Source organism: Engraulis encrasicolus, chromosome 2 (assembly GCF_034702125.1).
Source record: "Engraulis encrasicolus isolate BLACKSEA-1 chromosome 2, IST_EnEncr_1.0, whole genome shotgun sequence".
Lineage (NCBI taxonomy): Eukaryota > Metazoa > Chordata > Actinopteri > Clupeiformes > Engraulidae > Engraulis > Engraulis encrasicolus.
The window spans coordinates 52,536,928-52,564,427 of record NC_085858.1 but is presented as its reverse complement, the minus strand read 5'-3'; the positions used below and the strand labels follow the sequence as shown (position 1 = coordinate 52,564,427).

Genomic DNA, 27,500 nt, shown 5'->3' with positions numbered 1-27,500 from the left:
CCATTGGTAAGTGAGTGCTCACCTTCTCAGCGGTCTCCTCACCAATGCCCCCCTAGGGCTCCCTACCTAAATGCCCCTTGGGATGGCAGTAGAGCCCCCTTTGTGAAACACAACCATAGAAGAACCCTTTTCAGTGCAAGGACGAACTATAAGGAGCCTGATCTCGAGAAATTGCGTCCAATTTCTCACGCAAACCAACATCCGAGATTGTGTGCAGATTCCCAGGCTTTCCTTGCTGTCTAGAGCACATAGATAGCTTCTGATTGGCCTAGCTGTGCCCTTCCCAAAACCATCCCTGAACCTAACCTGTCAGTAACACAATGTGTCTGAGTTTTAAATTTGTGCCCTGACCAAAAGTTTCCCTAAACCTGACCTGTCACAGACAGCTGCATGACCACTGTGCATGTGTGTCAAAGGGAATGCGCTGTAAACTGGACGCAATTTCAGTTTTTGGTTTTCGCGAGAAAATAGACGCAATTCCTTCGAGATCATGTAGCCATAAGGACAGCAATAGTAGAGTATTTTAAAGCATCTTTAGATGATGATGAGACATTAGGTTAAGTTCCATCAAAAATACATTGAGAAGAATCGGGCTAATTTCATAGAATGCTCACTGCGTTGCTGTGTCTGGTGTAGCCAGGTCCATTGATTACACTGGAAGCTAATTGTTAAGGAAGATAAGTCTAGAGATAACGCACCCAGTGTAGCCCCAGCCTTATGCCCAGCATAAGCTGAAACTTCACAGATTTCATTTTTTAATTGTAATGGATATTGGGAATTGGCGATTCATTTTTTTGTGGGGATGTACTCAGGGTTTCTTTGTGCGTGCATACGTTTGCATGTGTGTGTGGATACGTGTTTGTGTGTGTGTGTGTGTGTGTGTGTGTGTGTGTGTGTGTGTGTGTGTGTGTGTGTGTTTGTGTGTGTGTATGTGCATGTGTAATGTGTGTTTGCATACAGGGCGTGGAGGCGGGGGTCAGCTCTCATGTGAACCCCTGTCTGTGTGTATGTGTGCGTGTATGCGTGCGGGCGTGCGGGCGTGCGTGCGTGCGTGTGCGTGTGTGTGCGTGGCGGGATAGCACGCATGACACACGCCTGTCAGGCCACGTTGTCCGAGTTTTCTCTCGGCTGCACTTTGTCATAACCACAACAGGACATTTGCATATTCTATTGGATTAGCGGCAAAGAGCTGTAGCTTTGCAGCACGCAAGAGCTACACTAATGTCAAGTGTGGCTGTGTGTGTGTGTGTGTGTGTGTGCGTGTGTGCGTGTGTATGTGTGTGCATGTGTGTGTGCACTTCAGTGGGACGGTGGGGTTGATGGGGACGTAAAAATAGTGTTGTTGCAAACAGAGAACATTGAAAACAGAGAAACCTCAAATAATGGCATGCACGTACATAGGTCTTGAAGGCTTGAACGTCGTCATGTTATATTTTCTGCGTAGGCCAACTTGTCAATGTTGGTAATAGATCCACATCTAATATGTCTGTTTTGGTAATATCTCTCCATGCAGTATATGGCGGCCGCACATTGAATTAGGCCAACATTTAATTTAGGATCAAACATAGTACAGATGGTTAAGTCATTTGATACATTCCCACAAACGACAATCGAGAAGACTGAAAGAAAAAAAAAAACATTTGAAATGTGAAAAGGTAGAAAGTGTGAGGGTTGGTTTCTTCATGAGTATTTAATGGGTTGGGCTGGGTTTTAAATTCAAAGTAATCCCTGGTGGTTTTGGATGCTACCTAAGTAACACTGTGAGGCTGAGCAAGTTCATGCTGAACTTTTACACTGACTAAAGAAATGTAAAACGTATTGTAGAACCTGTTTTTTTTTTTCAATTACACGTTAACATGCTTAGCATTTGTAGTGATACACAAATACAGTATATATCTTTCAGATAGATAGATAGATAGATAGATAGATAGATAGATAGATAGATAGATAGATAGATAGATAGATAGATAGATAGATAGATAGATAGATAGATAGATAGATAGATAGATAGATAGATTTGTGTATTTGTTCATTGATCCAAAAATGGCAAATCACAGAGAATGTTTCGCTGTTAAGACTGACCTCAATACTTCAATAGGGTAAATCATGGAAGGTAAAATTCCACTGCAAATCCACTGCAGTGCACATGCAATAAAAGACTAAATATAATATTGGTACATTAGCTACACTTAGTAGTGACACACTGAACCAAACACCCATAATAATACTCATGAACTGGACTGAGAGAGGCAATGTGAAGAATGTGAAGAAGTATTGTGTGTGTGTGTGTGTGTGTGTGTGTATGTCTGCTGGCTGGCCAAAGTAGGCTAGGGAGACTCGCACGACAGAGGCTCTGAGATAGAGGGGACCGAGGAGAAAGTTCCAGTGCCAACGCGTCACCAGTGCAGGGTCCAGGCCACAAACACACACACACACACACACACACACACAGGGAGACGGGAGCACAGACTGACAAGGAGGGCACACGCAGGAAGGGGGTGACGAGGGCTGGCGTGCGGGAGGGGGGGCAGTGATGCCAGCTTCCTTTATTTCCGGTTGATAGGACTCCCCCTTCCCTCTACCCTCTCCTCAACTCTCCCCTCCCCTCACACTATACACCCACCCCCACCCCCAGCACAACTCCACACACACACACACAGCTCCTACCCTTCCACACCCCCCACCTACCATCTCTCTCTCCTCCTCTTCTCCTTCTCTTCCTCCTCTGCTGCTCTTCTCTCCATCCCCAGTATCTCGCTGCATCTGTTTTGGAACTTTCTGAGAGAGAAATTCTGTACGGACAATGGGCAGAATGGGAAACATAAAAGGCATATAAAATTACATTTTTAGTTTTAAGTTTTATACTTTATTAACACCCAAAGATGCCTTACAGGCAATAAAATCGTGCATTTTGGCCTGCAATAAAGAAAAGGAAAAAGAAACCGCAGTATGTAACTTTAGGTATACTTAATTTAAAAAATAAAAAAAAAGAAGCCTATTCTGATGCATGCGCTGCCAGTAGGCCCTCAGTCCCTGAGCAGGGTAGAAATACATACATACATTTAAAGGAATTTTAATGCTTGCATCCAGTCATGTATTATCTGTTTCATTGGCCTATTTATATACAGTACCTTGGACTGTGTGCTTCAACGTACTGTACGTGTTTGTGTCTGCATGGTCATATGTGTGTATCTGAGTTAGTGTATGTGTGTTCTTTTGCCAGTGTGTGTGTGTGTGTGTGTGTTTTTGCGTGTAAGTGTGTGTATTTGTGAGTGTGTGTGTTTGTGCTTCCGTGTGTGTAAGTGCGAGCGCGCGCATGTGCGTGCGAGTGTGTTTGTGCATGCGTGCATGACTGTGAGTGCGTATGCCTGTTTGTGAGTATGCATGAGTGTGTACGTCTGTGCCGTTGTGTGCATATGTGCGTGTGTGTGTGACTTAAATTTGTGCAGCTTTAGGGCACATTTTTTTTTCTGCGTCTTGTTAGTTCATCCCTGTCACCCTCTCTCTCTCTCTCCCACTGCTGGGGGGGAGGGGGATGAGAGGTCACCATGGCAACAATGACAGGACAAATTAGCATCAAGTCTTTAAAACAAAGCGCAAGTGAATATATGTGTATACAGAAGGGGGGGGGGGGGGGATCCTGAGTTTGTATACATTCATATGTCTGTGTGTGTGTATAAATACAGCCAAAGCTACTATGCTTGCAGTTGCACCCACTCCTATGTTAACTCTGTGACTCTCTGTGTGGATGGGCAGGTGGAGGGAAAGACGAATACTTATGCACAGGTTATAAATCATTTATTAGCCATCTTTGCCTCTTCCAGGCATCTCTCTCTATCTAATGCTTAAGCACTTTCTGCTTTGCTTTGTCTACTCCTCCTTTCAGTGCTCTCGCTCTCGTCCTCCCTCTGTTTCTCTCTCTCTCTCTCTCTCTCCCTCGCTCGCTCTTTCTCTCCTCCTCTCTGGCTCTCTCCTCCTCTCTCCCTCTCCCTCTCTCTCTCTGTGCCCCGAGGCTACACTATGGCACAGCCTCTCTCTCGCCCCCCCTCTCTCTGGCCCTGTCACCTTCAATTGCTCCATGGAACTAGACACAGAGCCCGAGGCAAAGGAAGAGGAGAGAGAAAGAAATAGGGAGAGGACTAGAAAATGAGGGAGGGAGTGAGAGAAGCAGGGAGGGAGAGAGAGAAGGAGGGAGGGAGAGAGAGAAGGAGGGAGGGAGAGAGGGAGGGAAAGACACTCACCGTCGAGTCGGAAGATGGGGAGGGACAAAGGCGGTAAGGGAAGACGGCAGGTAAACAGTGTGTGTGTGTGTGACTGTTTACTTGCATCACATAGACAGAAAGAGAGAGAGAGAGAGAGAGAGAGAGAGAGAGAGAGAGAGAGAGAGAGAGAGAGAGAGAAACTGGGTTAGAAGTTTGAGTGTGCTGAGTGCGGTTGCAGCGACTTCTTAAGGTATTCTCTTTCTCCTCAGTGACAGTAGCCCATTCAATAACCTCAGGTGGGCTGGGTGGCTATTTATCCTGTGATTTAGCTGTTTATATACTATAATCATAAATGGTCTGACATGAAACAGAAACCACCTTTTCACTTGCCTCCAGACACACCTTAATGCAAATAGCCTGCAGCCATCCTATCTCTTTCCTCTGACATACACAGTATATATTGTTTTTTTTGTTTTTTTTTTAATTTAACAACTTTTTATCTGCATCATTTATTGTTATTAAAGAAGCATTCCAATTTTTAGTCTGATGAGTGTAAACATTTTACATCTGTACTTTAACAATGCTAGCTAGTAGTACCACCAGTCAGTACAAAAAGGACAAGCTGAGAAATATTATTGTAAGTTATCTAAGAAATGTGTCGTGAAAAATATGTGTACAGTGGACTACACCCGGAAGAAAAAATAAATGCATAGGATCCATAAAAGTGAATAGGCCTATCTATGTGTTTTTCAATTAGTAGCCTATTTATTTACGTGTTTGTTTCTTTGTACATATTCCGAGCAAGGTCGGCATAGGTTTTATTTTTTGTTCCAGAATATAAATGCACTGTTTCCGGTTATGTTATTAGTTTGTTTGAAATATGTGTAGTCGTTGACAGCCACTCAAGTAAGTTAAACAAAGGCCTGGAGTAGGCTACTAGGCCTATTTCTAGATCATTCAAAGTGGTACACTGCCCTCGTGAGTTCGTATCGTAGAACAACGCCATGTGTGATTAAAAAAAACAACAACAAAAAAACATTGTTCATCTCTTGTTCATGCTTATTTTCAGTGTAGGTAATGAACAGGCATAATGCTAACTCTAACAAAAAAATTTATTGGCTATGCCGCTCTCCATACACGCTGGAAGACTTTTGGGAAGGTTTCAGTATTTTGCTTTAAAATAATAATATCGAAATACAAATATGTCTGTCATATTACATACCTTGCCCTATATAGCCTACCACTCAGATTATATTGACGTGTACCCATGCCTTTGGTTACACTAGGTCTGGTGTCATACCCCCATCAAAGTACATCATCAGCCTTGCAAATGTCTCCAAATTTCCTCATGCAGGCGCGCCCGCGTAGCTTCACGCTCGTGCGCGTGTCAACGTGGCGTTCTCTAGCCAGTCAAAATCACACACTCTCTTCGTCCCTCCCCATCTGAAGTGTTTATTGGCGAATCCCTCTGTCAATTCTTCCCTGAGTAGTCGTGGTTTCAACCAAAAAATCCTCCCCATCTTCCTCTACTTTTTAAGGACTGTAGAAGTGCCAACGCGTATCCTTCACAAACTTTGGGAAACGCCACTGCTGCCCGTTCCACTGATAACTTGGTAAGAAATCATGATTGTTTAATTTGTTTGTGGTTATATATAATATGTATATTTGTTGCTAATGTATGTTTGTCAGCAATGCACAGAAAACATTGTTGCACCGTTATTTGGGTTAACACTTTTGATACATGACAAATCAGAATCTGCTGCCTCGGCCCTTACCTTCAAGCTTGTAACTTTGCATTCGTCATACATTGCATTTGTTGAACATGGTTTAAACTTGAAGTAGGTCGATCTTAAGCACATTCGGCAATGTGTGACTGAAGAATGAATGAACTGTTGTGATTTCTTTCAGCTTACGTGTCATGTAGGACTTGTGTAACACAATACCAACAGGATACATTCTGCTGAACGTTCTACTAATATTCTCAGGGCGGCTAAAACTTCTGTTGGCTTCACATATCGGATATCGACCGGTCTATCCTCTGTCCCACAGGGAAGATGCGGCCGCTGCTCCTGCTGGCAACTCTGACCGTGTTGGTCGGGGTCACTCTGACCGTGCCTGCAAAAGAGAAACGTGTACATCAACATCGCGACCTTAGTGACCATGCCCACGACGATTCCCAGGGATACCAATATGACCACGAGGCTTTCCTGGGCAAAGAGGAAGCCAAAACTTTTGACCAACTCAGCCCAGAGGAGAGCAAAGACAGATTGGGGTAAGTGAGATACCCATAACTTTCTACACTGCAGCTTGACGCATTGTGCGTTATTACGCGCAGAATAACGCCCCCTCTGGGTTAGCCTATTTGTTGACCAAAATGGATGTCGAAATGAGTTACATTTTATTACCACGCTGTCTTTAGGCTGTGTATGGATATTGAATAATGGGGACCCACTTGTAATAGCTTTGGGGTGTTGCAGCAGCCATTGAGGTGTCAACGTAGAAAGTGGAGAGGTGGGGATGGGGGTGGAGCCATAGCAGATGAGACTGCACTGCAGTGGGGCTTTTAAATGCAACTGAGTTTCCTTTGATGTCTAAACAGCAAACATTGTCACTGTGTGCCATTCAGAGTGGCACGCAAATTCCTCCGCCAAACAACTCAAATTTTCAAATTCTGGGAATGAACCGTAGAGTTGAGGAATTTGAGTTTAACGACAAATCCACAGGAAATTTTAACATTACATTACATTACACTTGGCTGACACGTTATCCAAAATGACTTACAGTATTTATATGCAGGGAATTGGTTACAGTCTCTCGAGCATGGTAGTGTTAGTTAGCCTGGTCCTGACCATCCCATAATACTACCATTTAATTTCGTATTCAGCCAAGTCTATTGGCGGAAGTACGTAGGCTGGTGCTCGAGGCTAAGGGTTAGTTGCCTTGCTCAAAGGCACCTCAGCCATGGCCAGTGGTGTGATGGTACGGGATTCAAACCTGCAACCTTCCAAACATAAGGCCAACTCCCTGACCATTAGGACTGACACTACCATGTTGACCTTGTTCTGATACTATATTCAACAGGAAAATTGTGGAGCGCATTGACACAGACAAGGACGGGCTGGTGAGCCACGCGGAGCTGCACCACTGGATCAAGCATCGCCAGAGGAAGTACATCGAGGAGAACGTGGACAAACACTGGAAGGAGTACGACCAGAACAAGGACGGCAAGATCGGCTGGGAGGAGTACAAGAACACCACCTACGGATATTACATGGGTATGGCTTCATTCAATTCAATTCAATTCAGTTCAATTCTCCCTTTATTCAAAAACAGCAAAATACAGGCAGCAACAACCATACGATACACCCTGAAGAAGGCCATAAGGGCCGAAAAGCGTAGGCATTGTAGCCAAATAAAAACGTTTAAAAATTGCAACCTTGAGTGCCTCAGCATCTGAAGTTTGAGAGCCCCTACACTGATGAGCACCAAGGAAAAAAGGTGAAGACCCAGAAGCACTCGAATGACCTGCTTGTGTTTGAGACATTGACATAATGACTGACACATTCATGACTGCATTATGCCAATGTTATGACACCGTCATATGTATGACACCGGCGTCAAGTAAAGTGTTACCGAACATACTGTATATGTGTAATAGACAAGTACATACTCTCTGTTTGTCTTTCTGTCTCCGAACCAATCAGATGAGGAGTTTGATGATGTAGATGACAAGGCGAGCTACAAATCGATGCTGAAGCGCGACGAGAGGCGATTCAGGCTGGCTGACCGTAACGGTGACCTCATTGCCACCAGGGAGGAGTTCACTGCCTTCCTCCACCCTGAGGAGTACGACCATATGAAAGATATCATCATCCAGGTGACACACACACACACACACACACACACACACACACACACACACACACACACACACACACACACACACACACACACTACCACCATATGAAAGATATCATCGTCCAGGTGACACACACACACACACACACACACGTACTACCACCATATGAAAGATATCATCATCCAGGTGACACACACACACACACACACACACACACACACACACACTATACTACCACCATATGAAAGATATCATCATCCAGGTGACGCGCGCGCGCACACGCACACACACACACACACACACACACACACTACCACCATATGAAAGATATCATCGTCCAGGTGACACACACACACACACACACACACACACACACACGTACTACGACCATATGAAAGATATCATGGTCCAGGTGAGACACACACACACACACACACACACACACACACACACACACACTATACTAACAACATATCACAGACAAAACCAGTGGGAAAAAAGACTGCTACACCATTCAATGCTCCCAAGAAATCAATGCTCCCAAAGTTATTGGCACATTTCAGATGCTTAGTCTTTCATCATATTGCACCATTTCTCTTCAGGACACACACACACACAGGCATGCACGCACATGCACATACACATGGACATCCCCACGCACACACACAGCCTTACCTCTACACCTGCAGTGTGGACAGACTGCCCTCTCTGTTGATTTCTTACACTTGATCATGGAGAATACAGATGTCTAACTCTACTTCGATTTTGATGTCTGCAGGAAACCATGGAAGACATTGACAAGGATGGAGATGGGAGAATCAACTTGGGGGAGTACATAGGTACGGCAATGGCATAAAGGCCTAATGTTATGTCAGTCTGTATCTACTGATGTTTGATGTGTCGTTAATTTTCAATACTGTTTATAACTATATGGTTATAAACCTATGCCCTTGGCTTTAAACAACCACTTCATGGCCTGAAAGTGAATGTGAAGTGAATGTGCCCAACTGGGAAACGCCAACTCCCTTTGGCATTGTGACACAGCACTCAAGTATTCACTGCACACAACGAAATTGCATGGGTTGGGAGTCGAACCGGTAACAACTCTGACGCCCCAACCGCTTACCCATGACTGCCCCTGAAACATTTCATCCTACTCTTTCTCACAGGAAGGTGATTTGAATCTCATTTGTGCATGTCTGCTTTTCTCTCTCATCCTCTAGGGGATATGTACTCACCAGAGGCAGGAGAGAATGAGCCAGACTGGGTCCAAACCGAGAGGAAACACTTCTCAGAGTTCAGAGACATAAATAAGGTACTGTGTGGAGGACTTATGCTTGTGAAAGATGAATAAAGATGCTCATCCATTAGAGCTTAGACCCTGTTGACACGTATGGAAGTTGTTGTGAACACATCTGTTTGTGCCTTATGTTTACATACGTATAAATGGAGTTATATCTCCCTAAAACTGACCATTTAAAAAAATAAATAATCCGAAACACCTGTAACAATATTGTTTTTATTAACAAAACGTGAATTGTTTTTTTAAATTATTATTTTAAACCCCAAAAAAGTTTTTCAAAATTTCTGCATACGTGTAATCCAGGCCTGAATTTCACATACAATTCTCACAGACTTTCAAGCCCATGTTATGTTTTTAACTGGTTGTAGGATGGTTACCTGGATAACACTGAGGTGTCTCAGTGGATTCTGCCCGGGGAGATCGACCACGCCGATAACGAAGCCAAACATTTAATCCACGAGACCGACACAGATAAGGTAGGAAAGAGACAAAGCCAAAAAAATTGGCTTAATTATGTGGAAAGTAAGACAATAAGTAATAAATTATTGAATAATTTCAATGTAATTCTTATTAATTGACTCGTTCTCTTTTCTATCCTTTCAACACTCTTTTGTCTTTCTTCCTTTACAACCATTCAATCTGAATTACATCAATCAAATCACCTCGTGCTGGATCCGTGCCACCCTGCGTGCATAGGACGACAAAATGTCCAAGAAAGAAATTCTAGCCAACTGGAACATGTTTGTGGGGAGCCAGGCAACCAATTATGGCGAAGACCTCACCAGGAAACATGACGAGCTCTGATCAATTTGCCACCCAAATATGGGCATACTTTTGTGGGTGGGAGAGGGTGGGAGATTCTGTTTTTGAAATGGTGAAGGGATTTTAGAAAGCTAAAATGTTGAAGGAGTTGACTGTTAATGTGGGAATAAGCTGCGATCTGTTACTTCTTGAGGGTGGGGGGTTTGGTGGAGTGGGCGGTGGGCGGGATCAAACACATTGTGGCCTTACCAATGGGATAACTGCACTGGGCTTTTATGTTGAGGATTAGTCATCAAATTTGAGGTACGGCTCAGTATTCTTGGTCAAACAATCTCGAAAAGCCATATACTGCACATGCAGTAATATCCAGACAGATACCTTTAAAACTGCCGTCCTCTGGATTTTTATATTTTCTTAACTAGCCACTGCCTGAGATTTGTATTTCTATCCTCAATTGAAGAGGAACATGGCTAATTTTGCAAACTATTTACACTTTTACTCTGATAAGATTTTGGATAACCACAGATTGGCAGAGGCCCTCTCCAGTATCTAAACTGTGCCTTCAAACTGTAGAGATTCTTCAGATAATGCTGCGAGAGTGCCTGTGCCATCTATGATTACCCACAATCCATCATTGTGCAGACCTTTTGTGGTGACCGGTTACACTGTTTACATATTTTGCCATTTTGAGGATCAGTTGAAGCCGAGTAAGATAGCATTGTGCGGGGGGAGATGAGGTATGGAATGTGGGAGAGGGTTGAGAATATTTCATGGTGGGACACAAGTCACAAACTGTATTTATTTTGTCTTGTAACATTTTAAGTGTTTAGACAAATGGTTACTTGTTTCCGCATACATACAGTACACACAGAAGTACACTCCATGAAAATATACACACACCATGCACAAGCTTATTCCGGAACCACGAGGAACACTCCATGGAACACTTCTGGCTGTTTTCCACTTCTGTTTTTCTGGTGGGCCTACAGCTCCACACAGCATGACTTGGCCGCCACTTTTTGCTCTTCAATTGAGCTGTGTCGTGCCCAATGGCAAGCAAAAAGTGGCGGCCGAGTCGCGTTGTGTCGAGCTGTAGGCCTACCAGAAAACCGGCAGTGGAAAAGAGGCATTAGAACACCACATCCGTGTTGATGAACTTAACCTTTTCACATAGGTGTGGTTTCTCTTCTTCACGTTTATATGATGAATGCGATCAGAGAGAGAGAAAACTGATGAATATGACAATTTGAGAAAAAAAGTGATTGTCACTGTTTTTAGTGGAACATTTTTCTCTCTGTGAATTCTCAATAAAGCCATGTTGGTTTTAATTAAACAGATTGGGTGATTCCCCTTGATTTCATCTTGCTTGATCATATTTAAGAAATACAAATAATTTGATAACTTTTATAATCATACTAATCCAAGATCATGCTTTTGTTTTTTTCTCACCTAAAAAATGTCACAAGCTTTGTCAAAGTTGGGATAGAACAGTGGTTCTCAACCCTTTCTGAACAAATACCCTCTTCACCTCACCATAAGCTTTAGAAATCCCCTTGATGTAATCATAAGCCTGCCAGCGCCTAGCCTCGCGAGCCATCCTACGTACTTCCGCCAAAGGATTGGCTCCACTACTGTAGTCTGGCCGTGCTTCTCTGTGGAGTGCTTGCAGCAGTAGAATTTTGATTGCAACGCCCCCCCAGAAAACAGCCAATAATCGAATACGCCCCCCACGTGGGGACGAAAGGGGGAGAACGCTCGTGACAATGACGTACACATCTGCGCCAGAGCCATTGGTCTGCGCTATGTTGTTGTTGAGTAACTGCCAGCGATTGGGTGAGAGGTGTCCAATAATTTCAAACTATAACTGAGTGCAAACTTCCTGCTTTCTACAATCGCTTCAGAGCAAACAAATGCCAGACCATAAATACGAAATGAAATGGTAGTATTATGGGATGGTCAGGACCAGGCTAGCCAGCGCCCCCTTTTAGTATTAACAATGAAATGAACAGTCCACTTCATTTCAAGAAATTGCTCATATGTAGTTAAGTCCCAGTAAAAATATGAGAATACATTTAAAAGTTTAAATAGACAGACGTACCCCTCTTAACGCTCCATAACAGCCCCTGGGGCTGTAGAGTCCCTGTTGAGAAACCCTGGCCTATATCAGAAGGACATGGCTCAGTCAGTAGCCTATGTGTAGTCAGCATCCATCCTGGGATGTCCCACAGCATAGGGACAAAGTAGACCCTTTTATTTGTTTGAAAAGACTGCAAATAATAGTGAATGGAACATTCAAAGATATTGTGACTGGTACACTAAAAATTACATCTTTTACCTTAAAAGGGCCATCTCAAACCTCCATGAAACCTCCCCAGCATATCTAATTAGCCTTTGTGTGCTCTCCTCCACCTCTGACTGTATTCTTGTCCCTAAAGGACGGGCTGCTCTCTCGTGACGAGATCATGGAACATCTGGAGGAGCTGAAGATCAGCACCATCACTGACTACGGCCTGCTCATACTGGGGGAGCACGACGAGCTCTGAGGCCTGATGCACACCCCCACACCCCTCATTCTCCACCCCACACCCCTACCCAGCACTACAGATATCCACCCCACACCCCTAACCATCATTAGGTATCTAGTCCCACACCCCTACCCAGCACTACAGATATCTATAAACTTGGCCAAGTTAACCTGGCATGAAGTGGTAAATCTACTAGTGGAAAGGCAAAGGGTGTCATCAGTTCAGATAAAATAAGGACTCCAGGCTCTTGCATTAGATGATTTACCACCACCTCAAGGTTATCTTAACCCGGGGTGCTACTTAGCCAGGTTCTTGGCATCCTCCCCTGGATTCAGAGGCTTCAATACAGTGCTTAATTTTCTAAATATCTGGTACTGCGTTGTAGCCTCCGAATCCATGTTGGCCATAGTGGTGCACAGCAGCCCACATCTACAATACAAAGAAGCGACACAGGCTTCGAGGCCTGTTGTCCTTCCAGTTCCAAAGATTCGTAGCCCACAAACAGCAATCACCAAACATACAGAGTGATGGGCTCTAAGCCTAAGCCCTGATGTCTCACCGTACTAACATACCAAAAGTAACAACGACTGAATTAAGCTCAGATAAAGCCCCGCTGGACTTTTCCAGACCAGCAGCCACAAAAGCAGCAAAAGTGTCAAAGTATGACAGATACAAAGCGGGATGCAAGCATTCCGACCTTACAAGTGCTTGCTGCAGTTACTCACTACCATTAAGTTTGCTGAAGTTAAACTTATCTTTTGTCGCTCAAAATGCCTTTCGTCCACTCACATGCTTTTGTTGCCATTGTCGAGTGCTGTTCTATACAAAGTCAACTGCTTCCGACCCTTTTGTGCCGTGTCCCTTACAATTACCAGTGCCACAGATATTGTACGAAGCCCACAAGAACAACAAACGCAGAAGTGACACACAGGTTTATGTTTGCAACAGGACTGGACTGTCCCTTTATTTTAAAAAAAGAAAAAAATACTTTGTATGTTTTTGAATGCATGAATGTATGATATTTGTATATATTTAAAAAATGCACTGAAATAAACAGCCAAAGACAAAGTAAATAAACAAACAAACAAACCCACAACATCCTGTATGGTGCAACAGTGAGTTCCACAGTGCAAACAGGAAACCGTGAGACGGTAAAGGAAAGGGTGTTTGTACTGACACTGTGACACCTGAATAGGGGTGTTTGTCCTGACACGGTTGACCCCTAACTCCTAAGAGGGTGTTTGCAATGACACCTACACCACCTACACCTCTGCTCAAACGGCTTCTCTCTCCAGCTCTCATCCTCCGTGGCTGAGTGCGACCCTCACGCCTGCATGACAGGGCGGGCCTCCTTTGCCTTCAGAGACACTCCCGATCCGGCGTAGCCTGTTCCTCCCTGTGGCAGACAAGAAGAGAACAAAACAATTAAGGGCGTTTTAAATTACAGAGTTGACAGGGGGAGCTTAACGCACACACTATATACGTCCATATACGTACATACTTTTTTTTTTCTTTAAATAGAGGTTTCATAGTCTGACACTAGGAACTGAAACAATTGACACAAAGATCTAGAAGTACAGTAGGTTATGTGTGATCAACATGGCTGAACTATTATGCCCCTTACATTCAAGGCATGCAACATCTGTTAACATTTTCAACACGTTTTCATAAATCAAAATGTTTTTTAACAATGAAACAATCATCTCAAATTTTCTGAGACAGACATTTTGTCCGTCATACGCCTGTCTGGTAATGGGCTTATGGGAGGAGAAATAGATACATAGCACGACACATAACCCCTTCCATTCAAACATACTGCTATGGTCGAGATATATAGATGATGCATTCTGCCTGTGGAAAGGTACTGTTGAAGAATTGAAAAACTTTTTGACATATATTAACTCTTCCACGAGTTACTTGTCCTTCACCATGGAACACAGTAACCAATCAATTGATTTCCTTGACCTGACGATCTTTAAGGATGAGAATAGCACCCTACAATCTACCTTATACCGCAAGCCTCTTAGTAGGAACACTCTGTTACAGGCGGACAGTAACCACCCCCCTCACCTAGTCCGTAATATTCCCACTGGACAATTTTTTGCGAGTAAGGAGGAACTGTAGCACCTTATCTGAATTTACATCGAAAGCCTCTGATCTGGCACGCCGCTTTGAACAACGCGGATACAATAAACATGACATTTCTAATGCATGGGAGAGAGCCTCTATGACAGAGCGCACCACTCTGCTTAGTAAAAAGCCTAAATCTCAATTGGTCTCCCGTCTGTCATTCTCCACGCGTTACAATCCAGCTGCCAGTCAAATCAAGCGCATCGTGCGTTAACATTGGCACGTTCTGAACAGCGACCCTGCGCTCAAAGAGATCTGCGCTGAGCCGCCTAGATTTATATTCAGGCGCGCTCGTAATATTCGGGACCGATTGGTGCACTCTGATATGGTGCCTCCCTCCCCAACTACTTGGCTCTCCAACCCGCCAAAAGGTTTTTACAAATGCAATGATTGTGCACAATGTTCCAACTCATGCAATGCCAAATATTTCTCACATCCGCGCACAGGGAAGAAATTTCCTATCTCATCACTGATCACTTGTACCAGTACACATGTGATCTACATGCTTAAATGTCCGTGCGGCTTGGCTTACATTGGCCAGACTAAGCGCCAGCTTAAACTTAGGATAGCCGAACACAAGACAGCCATCCGCACCCAAAATATGACATATGCTATGGCTAGGCATTATAAAGAGGCCAACCACGGTTCCCCTGCTTCATTGAAATTTTGGGGGATAGAAAAGATCATACCTCCCCCTAGGGGTGGTGATATTATCAGAAAACTCCTATGCAGGGAAGCTTTCTGGATATACACATTGGGTACTTTGGAACCTCAAGGTCTAAATGAGGAATTAAGTTTCTCTTGTTTTTTGTAATGCTGTAAACATTTTTGAGCTGATGTGTTTGTTTTACATATATGATGCTTATACCTGCTATTTTTGTACTTGTTGATTTTTGTACTTGATGAATTTCCATTTCATGGTTGCTTGTAACTTTTTAAACTTTTAATCCACTTTTTCTAATGACTAATGTATTTTGAGTACGGCACACCAGTGATTTGGTTTGCGCTGCAGGAAATACCCACGCCCCCTTACGCACACCTGCTGTGGATCTCCAATTTATTTGGGCGTTGGCAAACCATTTCTCTGAGGACTCTGATGAAGACGCATGTCGAAACGTTAGTCTCACTGCACTAAAAAATAAATGACAGAAAATAGACATCCGTGTGGCACCAGATTTCTTTCCCTTTTTACAGACATTTTGTCTCTTACATCAGTGGTTCCCAAACTTTTTTCCCTGCGCACCCCCTTGTACATTTCAATGTGGTTCGCGCACCCCCAAGCGAATATATGGTGTGCTGATGGCCACGCAAGTATGGATTTACTGCGCATTCACTGCACATTATGCACAGTCGTTTTGGGGAATCCTCTTTTCCAATAGTCAAGGAGTTAAACTGCACTTCAGATGGACCCTACCAGCATACAATGCATGCACCATACAATTAGAAACTACTTAATATTCTTCAATGCTGGTTAAAAACTCACATATCCGCCATTGCTCTATTCAGCTCGGGCACCCCCTTGGGGCAGGCCGCGCACCCCCAGGGGTGCACGCACCCCAGTTTGGGAAACCCTGTCTTACATCATGTTTTTTTCCATATTTTGTGGAAGGTCACTTATTGCATCTCATTTGTGTTTAGGTGTTAAGTTGTGATGTTTTCTTGATTAATAAGTTGGTTCCCTTATAAGTTGTCATCTTACCCTCTGAAAGACAATGATGTCCTTTTCTCTCAGCTTTTCTCCATTGATTGGGTCGATCATGTCTTGCCGAATCAGTTTCTCCACACACTCCAGTGTCACCACAGCGCCTCTGCCAAAACAGATGTGCACGAGAAAAGAAGAAAATCACCTTTGTGTTTTAGTGTGTAAGTGGTAGATATTCAAAAATAATGAAAAATTGATATTGCCACTCATTGTGATTAGAATGTTTTGCCCTATCAGAAATGCATATACAATTTTGTCAGATCTAATTGTTGTCTAATTATTAATAATCAATAAATAATTATTTCAATCTTTCATTGAATACGAAATCCTAAAGGCCACATCAGAGTGCTGAGTAAAAATCGCAGCAATATTTGTGCAAACAAATGCAGCAAGCAGCCACACACTCACGAGGGACGGAGCACAGCACACGGAACAGAGTTCCCCAACGTGTCCTTGGTAACGGCACAGACGTACCGGTCCTGTAGGTCAGAGTTACAAGACAAACACAAACACACACACACACACACACACACACACACACACACACACACACACACACACACACACACACACACACACACACACACACACACACACACACACACACACACACACACACACACACACACACATTAGAGACAGCTTGGGAAACCACCGCCAAGGCTGTATTGTTGTTACCTGTCGTGTGATGATAACATGGCTACTAACATATGCTATATCCTGTTACTTGCTACGTTTATGAGACATTTAATTCAGAATTAACTGACTTTAATTCTGAATAAAGCTTAATTCCGCTTTGAAAATGTAATGTAAACACCTCTTAATTCGGATTTAAAACTATCATGTTAACATAGCCAATGTACAATCTCTTCCTATATGGTTATGACATGATGTGTGATTGTACCAGGTGATTATCATTATTTATTATATGGTTGTGACGTCATCAGTCGAATGCTCCATTCATTTCAACGGGGCTCCCCAACGTTCGCACGTCTGTTATTTTTCGATAACGGACGGGTTGGTCTATAACAGACCGCTGTCAATGGCAACAAGACTTTTCACTGCTAAAGCGACTTTTCAACAAGACTCTAATCAGCTGCTGTGATAGACAACACCTGTTGTCCTGGCTACCTAGCTGTTGCCTAGCGGTGTTCCACAACGGCACTGTTTTGTTTTGCGCAGCAACAATCTTAACATGAAATAGGCCTAAGGAAATGTCCCCGCCATGTGTGAATCATTTAAGTATATCCATATAATAAGCGGGTTAACTTTCGGCGAGTCGGTCGCTTTGTGGAATAGCAGCACTTCAGAGAGAACAAGACCCCTCCGCTCCGCGTCGGGGTCTAAGATTCTCTCTGTCGTGCTGCTATTCCACGGTAGCGACCTTCTCGCCGAACGTTAACCCTTACGTAATGCGTCATAAGATGTGCTATATCCTCACCTGTTTTGTGATTAACTGGACCCTCTCCAGAGAGGGGTCCAGGGGAGTGAAGCGCACCGTGATCAGCTCATTCATCTTCAGGGGTCTCCCAGACATAGGACACAGCACGCTCTTATCCTGTGCACACAGACACACACACACACACACACACGATCAGTCACCATTTCGCTCAATGGAGGCACTGTCATCACTGAACCATCTTGTGGGGGCACAGTGACCGTGAAAAAGAGTTTTGTGTCCAAAGGGCAGACACATGCACACAGACACAGACACACAAACACACACACAGGCAGACTAGGAGGACACAGACACACACGTAAGCTTGCACACAAATACACATGTACACAGAAAAACATGTGCGTGCATGCACGCGCACGCGCACGCGCACACACACACACACACACACACACACACACACACACACACACACACGGTCACACACACACACACACACACACACACACACACACACACACACACACACACACACACACACACACACACACACACACACACACACACACACCAAGAGGACACAGTGACTTTTCCCTTACAGTAAGGCCTATCCCCCCCCCCGCCACACATCTGAGTACACAACAGAAATCCCTGCCGAGGTCATAGCAGTGTCCTCAGGCCACCTTTACACTGGATGGCATGCCAACCATTCGCCCCTTCACAACACATGTACTGTATATATATAATCTTTTGCACACGTGTTACTGTGTACATGCTGTCTGTCTAGCTTGTGGGGGTGATCATTCTTCGCCTGCTCCCTTCCTCCTCCCATACTCACCAGCTTGCTATCACAATACAATCCCATTGAAGCTCACTGGTTTGGCCCAGCCGTGGTTTAGTCGGCTGGGCACTGGAATGCTACGCGGTCCTCCCCCGTCTCTCTCTCCCACTCATTTCCTGTCCCACTCCTCACTGCCCTGTCTAAATAAAGTTGAAAAAAAGAAAGAAACTCACTGGTTTCTTGATCAAGGTGGGCTTGGCCTCTGGTGTGAGGCTAGGGATCCAGAAGCTGGGCAGGGCTGAGGAAGAGGCTGAGGCTGAGGAAGAGGCTGAACTGCTGCTGCTGCTGGACCCAGAGCTGGAACCTGCCACGGCTGAGTCAGAACCGCCTGCTGACCCGGATGGACCTGCGGAGCCGTTCTGGGCAGCTCCCTCTTTGCCTAGAGACAACACATAACAGGGATGGGAAGGAGCACATGACTCCTAGTCAATTTAGGGTTTATTTATTTATTTCATCAATAAAATCTAAAGTGACTAGGAGTGTTGTCCTTTCTTCGCTTTTGGTGCGATTTGTTACAGAAATAGCACAGAGTTACTTTTTTTTAACTATATTTATTAAGTTCAGCGCATTACATAAAGCTTAAGAAGCACATATTGTCATTTCCTTGTTAAAACCAGATACATTTACATGATCTTTGGTGTTACTTATGGCACTGTATGATGTTAATTTAAATTTAATTATAACCTATTATATATATATATATATATATAACCTCATTGATCATCCTTTTACCCTTTGTATATCACCGTGCACTTTATGGTCCAGTCTGTCATTTGTTGTCTATATGAGTGTTTATGTCTTGCTGCACAATCGGGACATTTGGGACAATTAAGTTGAAAGTTAATCATTATTACACGCCTTGTACAGTATGTTACATACCGTATTAATTTCCTTCGGGGTAAAATTAAGTTTCTCTACTAATTTTATAGTAGACAGCCGTTTCTGCCATTTCCCTCTATAATAACAGTTTTTTTCCCTTCATGATTAATGAAGTGTCTCTTTAAAGTACACATTCTTCTGTTATGCATAAATAATACACAAGTCTTGTGAATGTGCCGTTTCTTTCCTCACATCCTACTATCAGAAAGGCAGTAAAATGCATTACCAGATATGGTAGGTCAGGTTTCCTTTCAAAGTTCTTTGGAAAGGAACTTCAGAACCCATTCACTGTCTTCATTACATCTTGACGTGTAATTTTACACCTTTTGTTTGCAGATATTAAAATGAGATAAGAGAGGTGTCCTGTAAGCAAATTAGCTCAGACGAAAGCGGTGTATTACATTTCATGAAACTCAAGTCTTTGCTTTTTCACCAAACATAAACCACCACGCCCAATAACATTTTTGTATGTCAGTTAGGTCAGGCAGCTGAATCAATAGGATAGATAGTAACAAAACTGTTACCATGACACAATAAATGGAAGCAACAATATATTCAGTAAATTCTTACTGCAAGTCACAGTATTATTCTTCTGGATCATAAGACCTTCAGGGGGTATGACCTGAGGTAAGACTTATGGCCTAAAGCATCACAGCTTATCCAAGGTGCCACACTCAGCCCTACACATGCAACGTATCGGAAATCATTTGAGCATTTTGTACATATACCATACTGAAATGTCAATGCATGATGTGATCTGTATGAAATTGCATCATAGTGTTTTTTTTTTTTTAAACTGGATCCAGTTTCTCAGAAGAGTTGCTGCAAATGAGTTACCATTAGAAACTTATTTGCTTTCCAACGGGAAACTGTAGTACAACCAACTAAGTTGATAACGTAGCTAGCAACAGAGCTGTTGAGTAATGCACACCATGTGTTGGTTGGATTGATCCAACTTAAAATGGTGCATGGTGCTCATAGAGACAGGCGGAGGTTCTTCAAGGGCTGCGCGTAATGAGTGTGTGTACCTGAGGTGAAGGGGTTGATGGGCTTGGAGACGATGCTGCCCTCATTCTTCTTAAAGTTCGCCACGCACTCCCTTTGCCCCGAGGTGGCCTCCAGTTGGTTCTCACTGCGCTGGGCCTTCTTCTGCTTCTCATAGGCCTACAGAGGAAGCAGAACACATGGCGTGTTATCCACTGGGCCACCAGGCATTTGAACCTGCTATGACTTTTGCCATGCATGCAACAGCCCATCAACCCCTTGAATGTCCTTTTTGGTCATAAAGCATCTGACAAATGCAATGTAATAATAATGTAATAGTATGTTGTATGCACTGTACCCTGGGTAACACTTCATGCACTTTATTATGCAGTTTAACCCATTGTAGCTTGGACACACATATACGCTGCATTCAGGTTCCTGAGATTTGAGGGATTTTATTAAAAATGTGGGTATGTTAGGGCTGAATGAACACATTCTAATGCAAAATGAGGGTCCTAGCTTTTAAATGCAACTCATTTCATGTTTGTATGTGCTTCCAAGGTTGAGAAATTTAGTATTTCATAGGCAGAGGGCACCCTTTCCCAAAAAGGGCTTAGGCTAAAATGGGTTAATATGCAATTTGTTTACTGGCCATCACCCTCTGTTTACTGTCTATGTCTCTGTGTCCATAGTCTGTCCATATCTATGTGTTCTGCTGTACTGTTGTGGGTCTTTGTCCCTGTATTTGATGTTAGGGATGTGCCACAACATATTCCGATCAACTGTGTTGACATGGCAATAAACTTCTTGAATCTTGTTATACAGCTGCTTCAGTTTCCACAGCCTCACAGTCAGAGATTTCAGAAATTCAGCTCAGGACAACCCTGAAATGCTGTTCATTTGAAGTCTCAGTAACAGGTCTGTCTATTTTTCTGTATGGTGTGAAGAATAGCGAAACCATTCAAACCTTCATTTTCTTGGCGATTTCAGTTTTTTGGTGCAGGATGTACTCCAAGATGGCTTCTTTTTCATACAAGTATCCATCAGGGCTAAGGAGCAACAACAACACAGCTTTAGACCAAAGCCAAAAGTTTAGACCTATCATGTGCATTCTGGATAAACACCTACCAGCAGTAATTGAGTTGTAGAAGTAATTTTCATATTCAGTGTTCAAATAGAACAAACATGAAAGAGGGATCTCTTCTTTTAGAAAGATGCAAGCCTCCATCCCCCACCACTCTACCACATTATCAAGCTAATTTTTCAGACTCTTCAAAGGATTAAACATCAAAACACTGATATGAAATGTGTTGGTGGAGGGAGGCTGTGAAGTTAATGTTGGGAGGGCTGTGGGACAGCAATGTTGGCCCTCGTGGCTCAGCAGATGAAAAATTAAAAGTCCAAAAGATGGTTCGGAGATTGAAAACTATTTGGACAGATGATCAGCTTACATGGTGAATGATTGTAAACTGATGTCTGTGTATGAATCAGGGGGTCAGAGCTAGTCAGATAAGAGGCCACCACCTTTCAAGCTTAATCAGCTGTACATTGATGCAGGTGACATTGATGCAAGGGGTTATTTTTGAGACTGGAGTTTGCTTACTTGTAAGGATATAATGGCTGGCACCATTTGAACAGAATGAGAGATATACCAATTTATATACTCACGTAACGACAGGATCTCTGCATGGCTGAAGTGAGAGGCAACAACAGTCAAAATCCTTGATGGAGTCTTTCCCCAAGCGAACACTTTGAGTTCCATACCCGGATGCAGCTACAGATTATAGTGAGACAAACCCAGTACAGTACCACGTAAACAGAATTGCAAAATAATTACCATCTACTCTAATGATGTCTGACAATGAAATAACAAGGCAATAATGACAGTACATTATAGGCCTCTGCTCTGCAAGAGAATGTTTAGACTCTGGCAATGCCTCTCAATATAGTCTTTTGTAAAAGTTAAAAATATCACTCCACTCTCACAGTCATTACAATTAATGGACAATTTCCTCGCCTTTTCCAAATACAGTATTATCTCCCAACAAGATACAACTACAGGCAGATAACTGAAACCCGCCAGGTACATACTGACAATCAGAGACAGTAGCCTACGTCTCATATTTACGTTCACCAGCTGACAGAACAGCACATAGCCTACCTGTGTCCTTCTTCTTCTCGTGATAGGTGTAAACGGCACCTGCGGTGCAGTTCTTCCCGTGGCGGGTCATTGCAGTACAGTCTGAGAGACAACTACGAAACACACATATATTTAAAAGACGCCAATTGCTATCAAAGATGACATAGATGTAGGTAAACAATAGCTGGCTATGCTAGCTTCTTAGCTTCTTGAACTGAACGGGTGCTGCGGCGCATGTAACAATAACCAGTCAATAATACCTAGATATTTCTGTGAGGTTTGGCAAGTATTTCCTTACGTACTATTCCTTTACAAATGATTCCTCTTCCCCCGAGTTTAATAGTTCATCTATGTCTCGATTGACATGGGTTCTGCAATCCCAGGCATTTAGGTACAGTCCTAAAATGTCCTCCCCTTTGCAGGTGACTCTTGTAAATGGTTCCGCTTTCTTCAGTTCCCCGTAAGTGTTCATAGGCTTCAACCTATGACCAGAGAGGATTTATAGAGAGGTAGAAGGGCTATGCTATGACCTCAACTGTGTCAAAGGCCCTCATCTTTGTTTCATATCTTCATTATCAGTGAAAGGTCTCTTAATAGTAACATTAACTACAACAACAAATAGAGTTGAAGAAAAGACAGTGTGGGGGGTAGAAAAACATGTTTTAACTGACCTTGGAGTACATTCCAGAAACATTTAGGCCTAGGCCTACAGTATTACTGATTGGCATGGAATGACTCTACCTTTTTAATATTCAGCATCACTGGGACACTATAATATTTAAAAGGTAGAGTAATTTCATGCCAATTCATCATTTATTCATTCATAAGTGATGATGATGATTAATTTCTTCAAAATCCTCAGGCTAGGATGCTTATGTTTCACCTCTTGTAGAGTAGCATCTTTATCAAACTAGACAATCCAGGGTCCCAAAGCTTATCCGTTTTCATATACCCTTGTGATGCAACACCTGCATTGGTCCTAGATTAAAATCAACAAACTGGTGCACTTTCTATCCATGTTCGGAACATGAAAAATTATGCTGTATTTTTAACCCATTTTTGCCTGGAGCGACATATACGCTGCATTCAGGCTCTTGGGATTTGTTTTCATTTTAAAAATTGTGGTCATGTTAGAGCTCAATGAACACATTCTAATGCAATATGATGGTTCTAGCTATTAAATGCAACGTATTTCATGTTTTTATGTGCTTCGGAGGCTGAGATATGTAGGTTTTAATAGGTTTTAATGTGTCTGAATAAGACAGACATTATTATATATCCCTAGTGAGTAGTGTCTCTAATGCATAATAGTTGATTCTTGAGCATGTAGCCTATATAATATTGTTGCATTGACTTACTGATCATGTATGTGGCCCTGACACACAACTAGTAAAAGAAACAGACATTTCACACCGTTATAAAATATTCCCCAAATTTTATTTTGTAGACCCCCATTGTGTCCAAGCAACACAGACAAGAATTAGATTAGTTCTTTTTTGCTTATCTTACATTCATGAAACACAAATGTACAAAGGTAGCTCATTGCTTGATGACTTTTACAGCTGATGTGCTGGTCAAACTGTCTTTGTGCATTGTCTTGCATCAAAAAAGTGGTGAGAAAAAAATACAGGGAAAAAACGTATTAATGAGCATTAAAATACTGTATTGAAAATCTATGACAGTGAAATACTATCAATTCCTTGGTTGCGGTGTCTAAAGTTGGCCACATGGTGGCGAAAGGGGTTTAGTCTTCTTCACCATCAAACACATCAGCCACAGTCCTGAAAAAAAAAAAGACACAATACGGAGCCAATATCAGTCTCGTTTCTTTTCATCTCTGGAGGTTATCTAATTTCAGACACAAGCAGATAGTCTTACGTGTAGATTGATCCAGTCATGGTGTCCAGGAAACCGCCTGTTGAGAGAAATTACATTATAAGACACCATTGTTGTTGCTTCAACTGCCAAGCAGGAAAATCATTGCAAACTAGACATGCACTCAGAGACCTCCGCCATGGAAGCTGTTTGATAGCACATTTGACTATGTTACACCTTTTTTTTCCCCCAAGTCTTTCTGTCTTGTTTTTGAGAAGTTAGAAACAGCAATGTCAAAATTCATCCTATCCCGCAATGGTGAAGAATCTTTTTTTTCTAAAGAATCCATTGTTCCTTTTGTTATTCCCAACAACTCCACAAAATTTCCTCAAAATCTGTACATAACTTTTTGAGTTATCTGCTGGAAAACAGACAAACATACAGACAAACAAACCAACACGACCGAAAACATAAAATCCTTGGCGGAGGTAAACCCATCCTATAACAGTGGCCATAATTGAATCAGGAGGCAGACAGTAGACATTCAGCATGTAGTTTCACCAGATGTCATCATACCTGGTTGACAGAGGACGTCACACACCGGGCACATGACACACAGGCCACAGTCCTGTAAGAGAGAAGAAGAAACATTTTTTTTTTAACAAACGTCCCTCTCACGGCCCGGTGTGGAGGTTTGAACTTTGACCTCTATGTCCAGAACACATTTCAAACACATTTCCTTGCAAATCTCTCAAGGCTTGCTATGGTCTTTAACCTCTATTTCCAAAATGGGCCTATTACAAAGTGACTGGAGCATCTGAACCACCATCCTGCTCCACCCTCCTTCTCCTTCTCCTTCTCCTTCTCCTTCTCCTTCTCCACGTGCTGGAATGGTCTCCCTTAGCTGACTGGCTCTGAGCAGTGTGTCTGTCTCCAGTGTGGAGGAGCATTAGTGTACACCTAGTGTACTATGACGTCTGTCGTCAGGGCCACAGCTGAGCTATGGAGCCTCTCACAGTCTCTCTGAGGACCTGGAGTCAAAGGTGATCGGAGGCCCTCCAAAACTTGGAGTAACAGCTGCCCTCTTTTTGTTTGTTTATTTATTTGCTAATTATATGTCAGTGTGCTTGGTCATACAATTGCCTAACAGCGCCTCTGTCAGTCATTGGTTATTACTGAATGTATATTGTGTGTCTGCATCATACAATTACCTGCTGGCTAGTGTAACTACTGAATGTGGGCTGTGCGTTTTGTTTTGGCTTATGCACAATTTGTAAGTCATTTATTTTGTATGTTCTCTATGTGTGGTCGTGTATGGTACACATACAGTATGTACTGCATATGACATTATGTATTTCACAGCAAGTGTATGTTTTGTACTATATACTGTATTTGTGTCGTGCTGTGGGAGGGGACTCACGTCACAGTGTTCGCAGTGCGCAGCGTCATCGCCCTCCTCACAAGGACAACTATCACACTCGTCACAGTGCTACAGGAGCAAACGCCGAAATAGATGAAAAGATGAAAAGAAAAAAGAACACATGGCAACCAAACAAACATGTGAGTGGTGAGAGAAACATTCATGGATGGGGAATGAAACACAATATACAATACATAGAATTAAGCACAATACACTTAGCAGTGTTGATTTAACATTCACAGCTCAAAAACATCCCTATGAGTCTTAAAAATCAGCGTTACGTAAAGTGACTAAAACTTTACTGTGAAGACAGTTTATGTGAAATGCAACCGTTTGGGGTAGGCACTTTATGTGTGTGTTTTTTATGTTATTTGTCAAGGGCTGACTCACCTCACAGTGTCCACACAATGCACACACAGAGCCCTCGTGATATTCACCTGAAAAAGATCATGTTGGTATTCCCAGCAGAAGCAGAAGATTAACATGTGGGTAACATAAGGGTGCTGTACCTGTTTCTGTGTGTGTGTGTGTGTGTGTGTGTGTGTGTGTGTGTGTGTGTGTGTGTGTGTGTGTGTGTGTGTGTGTGTGTGTGTGTGTGTGTGTGTGTGTGTGTGTGTGTGTGTGTGTGTGTGTGTGTGTGTGTGTGTGTGTGTGTGTGAAAATGAAAAAAAAACAAATTATTGCACACATTCAAATAGTAACTGTAAAAATGTGTGAGGAATATTGGTCGTGTTGCGTCAGTGTATTAGTGGCGGGGCTTGTCACACCCATACATTCATGCTTTAAAATATGTTTTCTCATGTGTTATATCACAGTGTGGGTTACTTTCTCACATCAGTCACTTAGAGTTTTAGACAACACAGTTATAGTATGAGTCTACTACGTACTACACGTATACACACGTTTGCTCTCTCTCTCTCTCTCTCTCTCTCTCTCTCTCTCTCATTTTCTCTCTCTGACATACACATGAATAGATATGACATGAGTGCGTGCACACACGCACGCACGCACGCACGCACGCACACACGCGTGCAGACACACACAGGCGTGCGCACGCACACACACACACACACACACACACACAGGCGCACGCACGCGCACACACACACACACACACATACACACACCGCACACACGCACGCACACACACCCACACACCCACACACAGGCGCTCATGCACCCACACGCGCACCACAGCGACAGTAAATAAATACTAAACAGGTTGGAGTTTTCATTATTCTATGACATGAAATATCACTTTAATGTAAAACAATACTTTACCCTCTTGCCACTCTGATGTTAGAACAGGATTTTTTTAGAGGTGTTCCAATCCCACAAAAGCACACAGTGATTTCTTTTTTTTACGTCATTATATCCAGACATGGTACTCTGTGGTCAACCATGCATGAACAAGGATGACAGACACCAGGCAGAAGGGACGGCCATGCACCTCAGAAATCATTTGATTTATTCCATCGTTTCAAAGTGGGGGTTTTAAAAAGGTACAATATTGTGGACATCATACTGTGCTTTGGCTGTCAT

The 27,500-nt window shown here is 43.0% G+C and overlaps 3 protein-coding genes across 5 annotated transcripts in view; 1 reads left to right on the top strand and 2 right to left on the bottom strand.

The window, feature by feature from the left end:
* Positions 1-5,705: 5,705 nt before the first annotated feature.
* On the top strand, positions 5,706-13,321 carry rcn3 (reticulocalbin 3, EF-hand calcium binding domain). Of its 2 annotated transcripts, none has more exons than XM_063191144.1 (8): positions 5,706-5,815; positions 6,252-6,474; positions 7,284-7,477; positions 7,907-8,079; positions 8,840-8,900; positions 9,285-9,376; positions 9,733-9,840; positions 12,562-13,321. In XM_063191144.1, exons 2-8 carry the CDS (start codon positions 6,257-6,259, stop codon positions 12,667-12,669), a joined length of 954 nt encoding a protein of 317 aa, XP_063047214.1. In that variant the 5' UTR covers positions 5,706-5,815; positions 6,252-6,256; the 3' UTR covers positions 12,670-13,321. The 2 variants fall into 2 exon arrangements, with proteins under 2 accessions (XP_063047214.1, XP_063047207.1); XM_063191137.1 differs by lacking the exon at positions 12,562-13,321 and adding an exon at positions 10,061-10,319.
* A 262-nt stretch (positions 13,322-13,583) lies between these two features.
* Positions 13,584-23,117, bottom strand: nosip (nitric oxide synthase interacting protein). 2 transcript variants are annotated; one of them, XM_063191114.1, is made up of 10 exons: positions 23,022-23,117; positions 22,745-22,836; positions 22,252-22,357; positions 21,551-21,632; positions 20,628-20,763; positions 18,894-19,099; positions 17,925-18,041; positions 16,892-16,962; positions 16,481-16,589; positions 13,584-14,047 (listed from the first exon to the last, which is right to left on the bottom strand). In XM_063191114.1, the coding sequence occupies exons 2-10, from the start codon at positions 22,812-22,814 to the stop codon at positions 13,976-13,978; spliced, it is 969 nt and encodes a 322-aa protein (XP_063047184.1). In that variant the 5' UTR covers positions 22,815-22,836; positions 23,022-23,117; the 3' UTR covers positions 13,584-13,975. The 2 variants fall into 2 exon arrangements, with proteins under 2 accessions (XP_063047184.1, XP_063047194.1); XM_063191124.1 differs by having other exon boundaries at positions 23,026-23,117.
* Positions 23,118-24,138: 1,021 nt separating this feature from the next.
* LOC134440979 (prostatic spermine-binding protein) overlaps positions 24,139-27,500 on the bottom strand; it is a 5,720-nt gene continuing 2,358 nt past the window's right edge. Inside the window, exons 2-6 of the mRNA XM_063191152.1 lie at positions 26,349-26,395; positions 25,959-26,027; positions 25,115-25,166; positions 24,602-24,638; positions 24,139-24,504 (exon numbers count right to left, since the gene is read on the bottom strand). Coding sequence (XP_063047222.1) covers positions 24,468-24,504; positions 24,602-24,638; positions 25,115-25,166; positions 25,959-26,027; positions 26,349-26,395 — 242 coding nt within the window. The 3' untranslated portion in view covers positions 24,139-24,467. The remainder of the gene's footprint in view (positions 24,505-24,601; positions 24,639-25,114; positions 25,167-25,958; positions 26,028-26,348; positions 26,396-27,500) is intronic.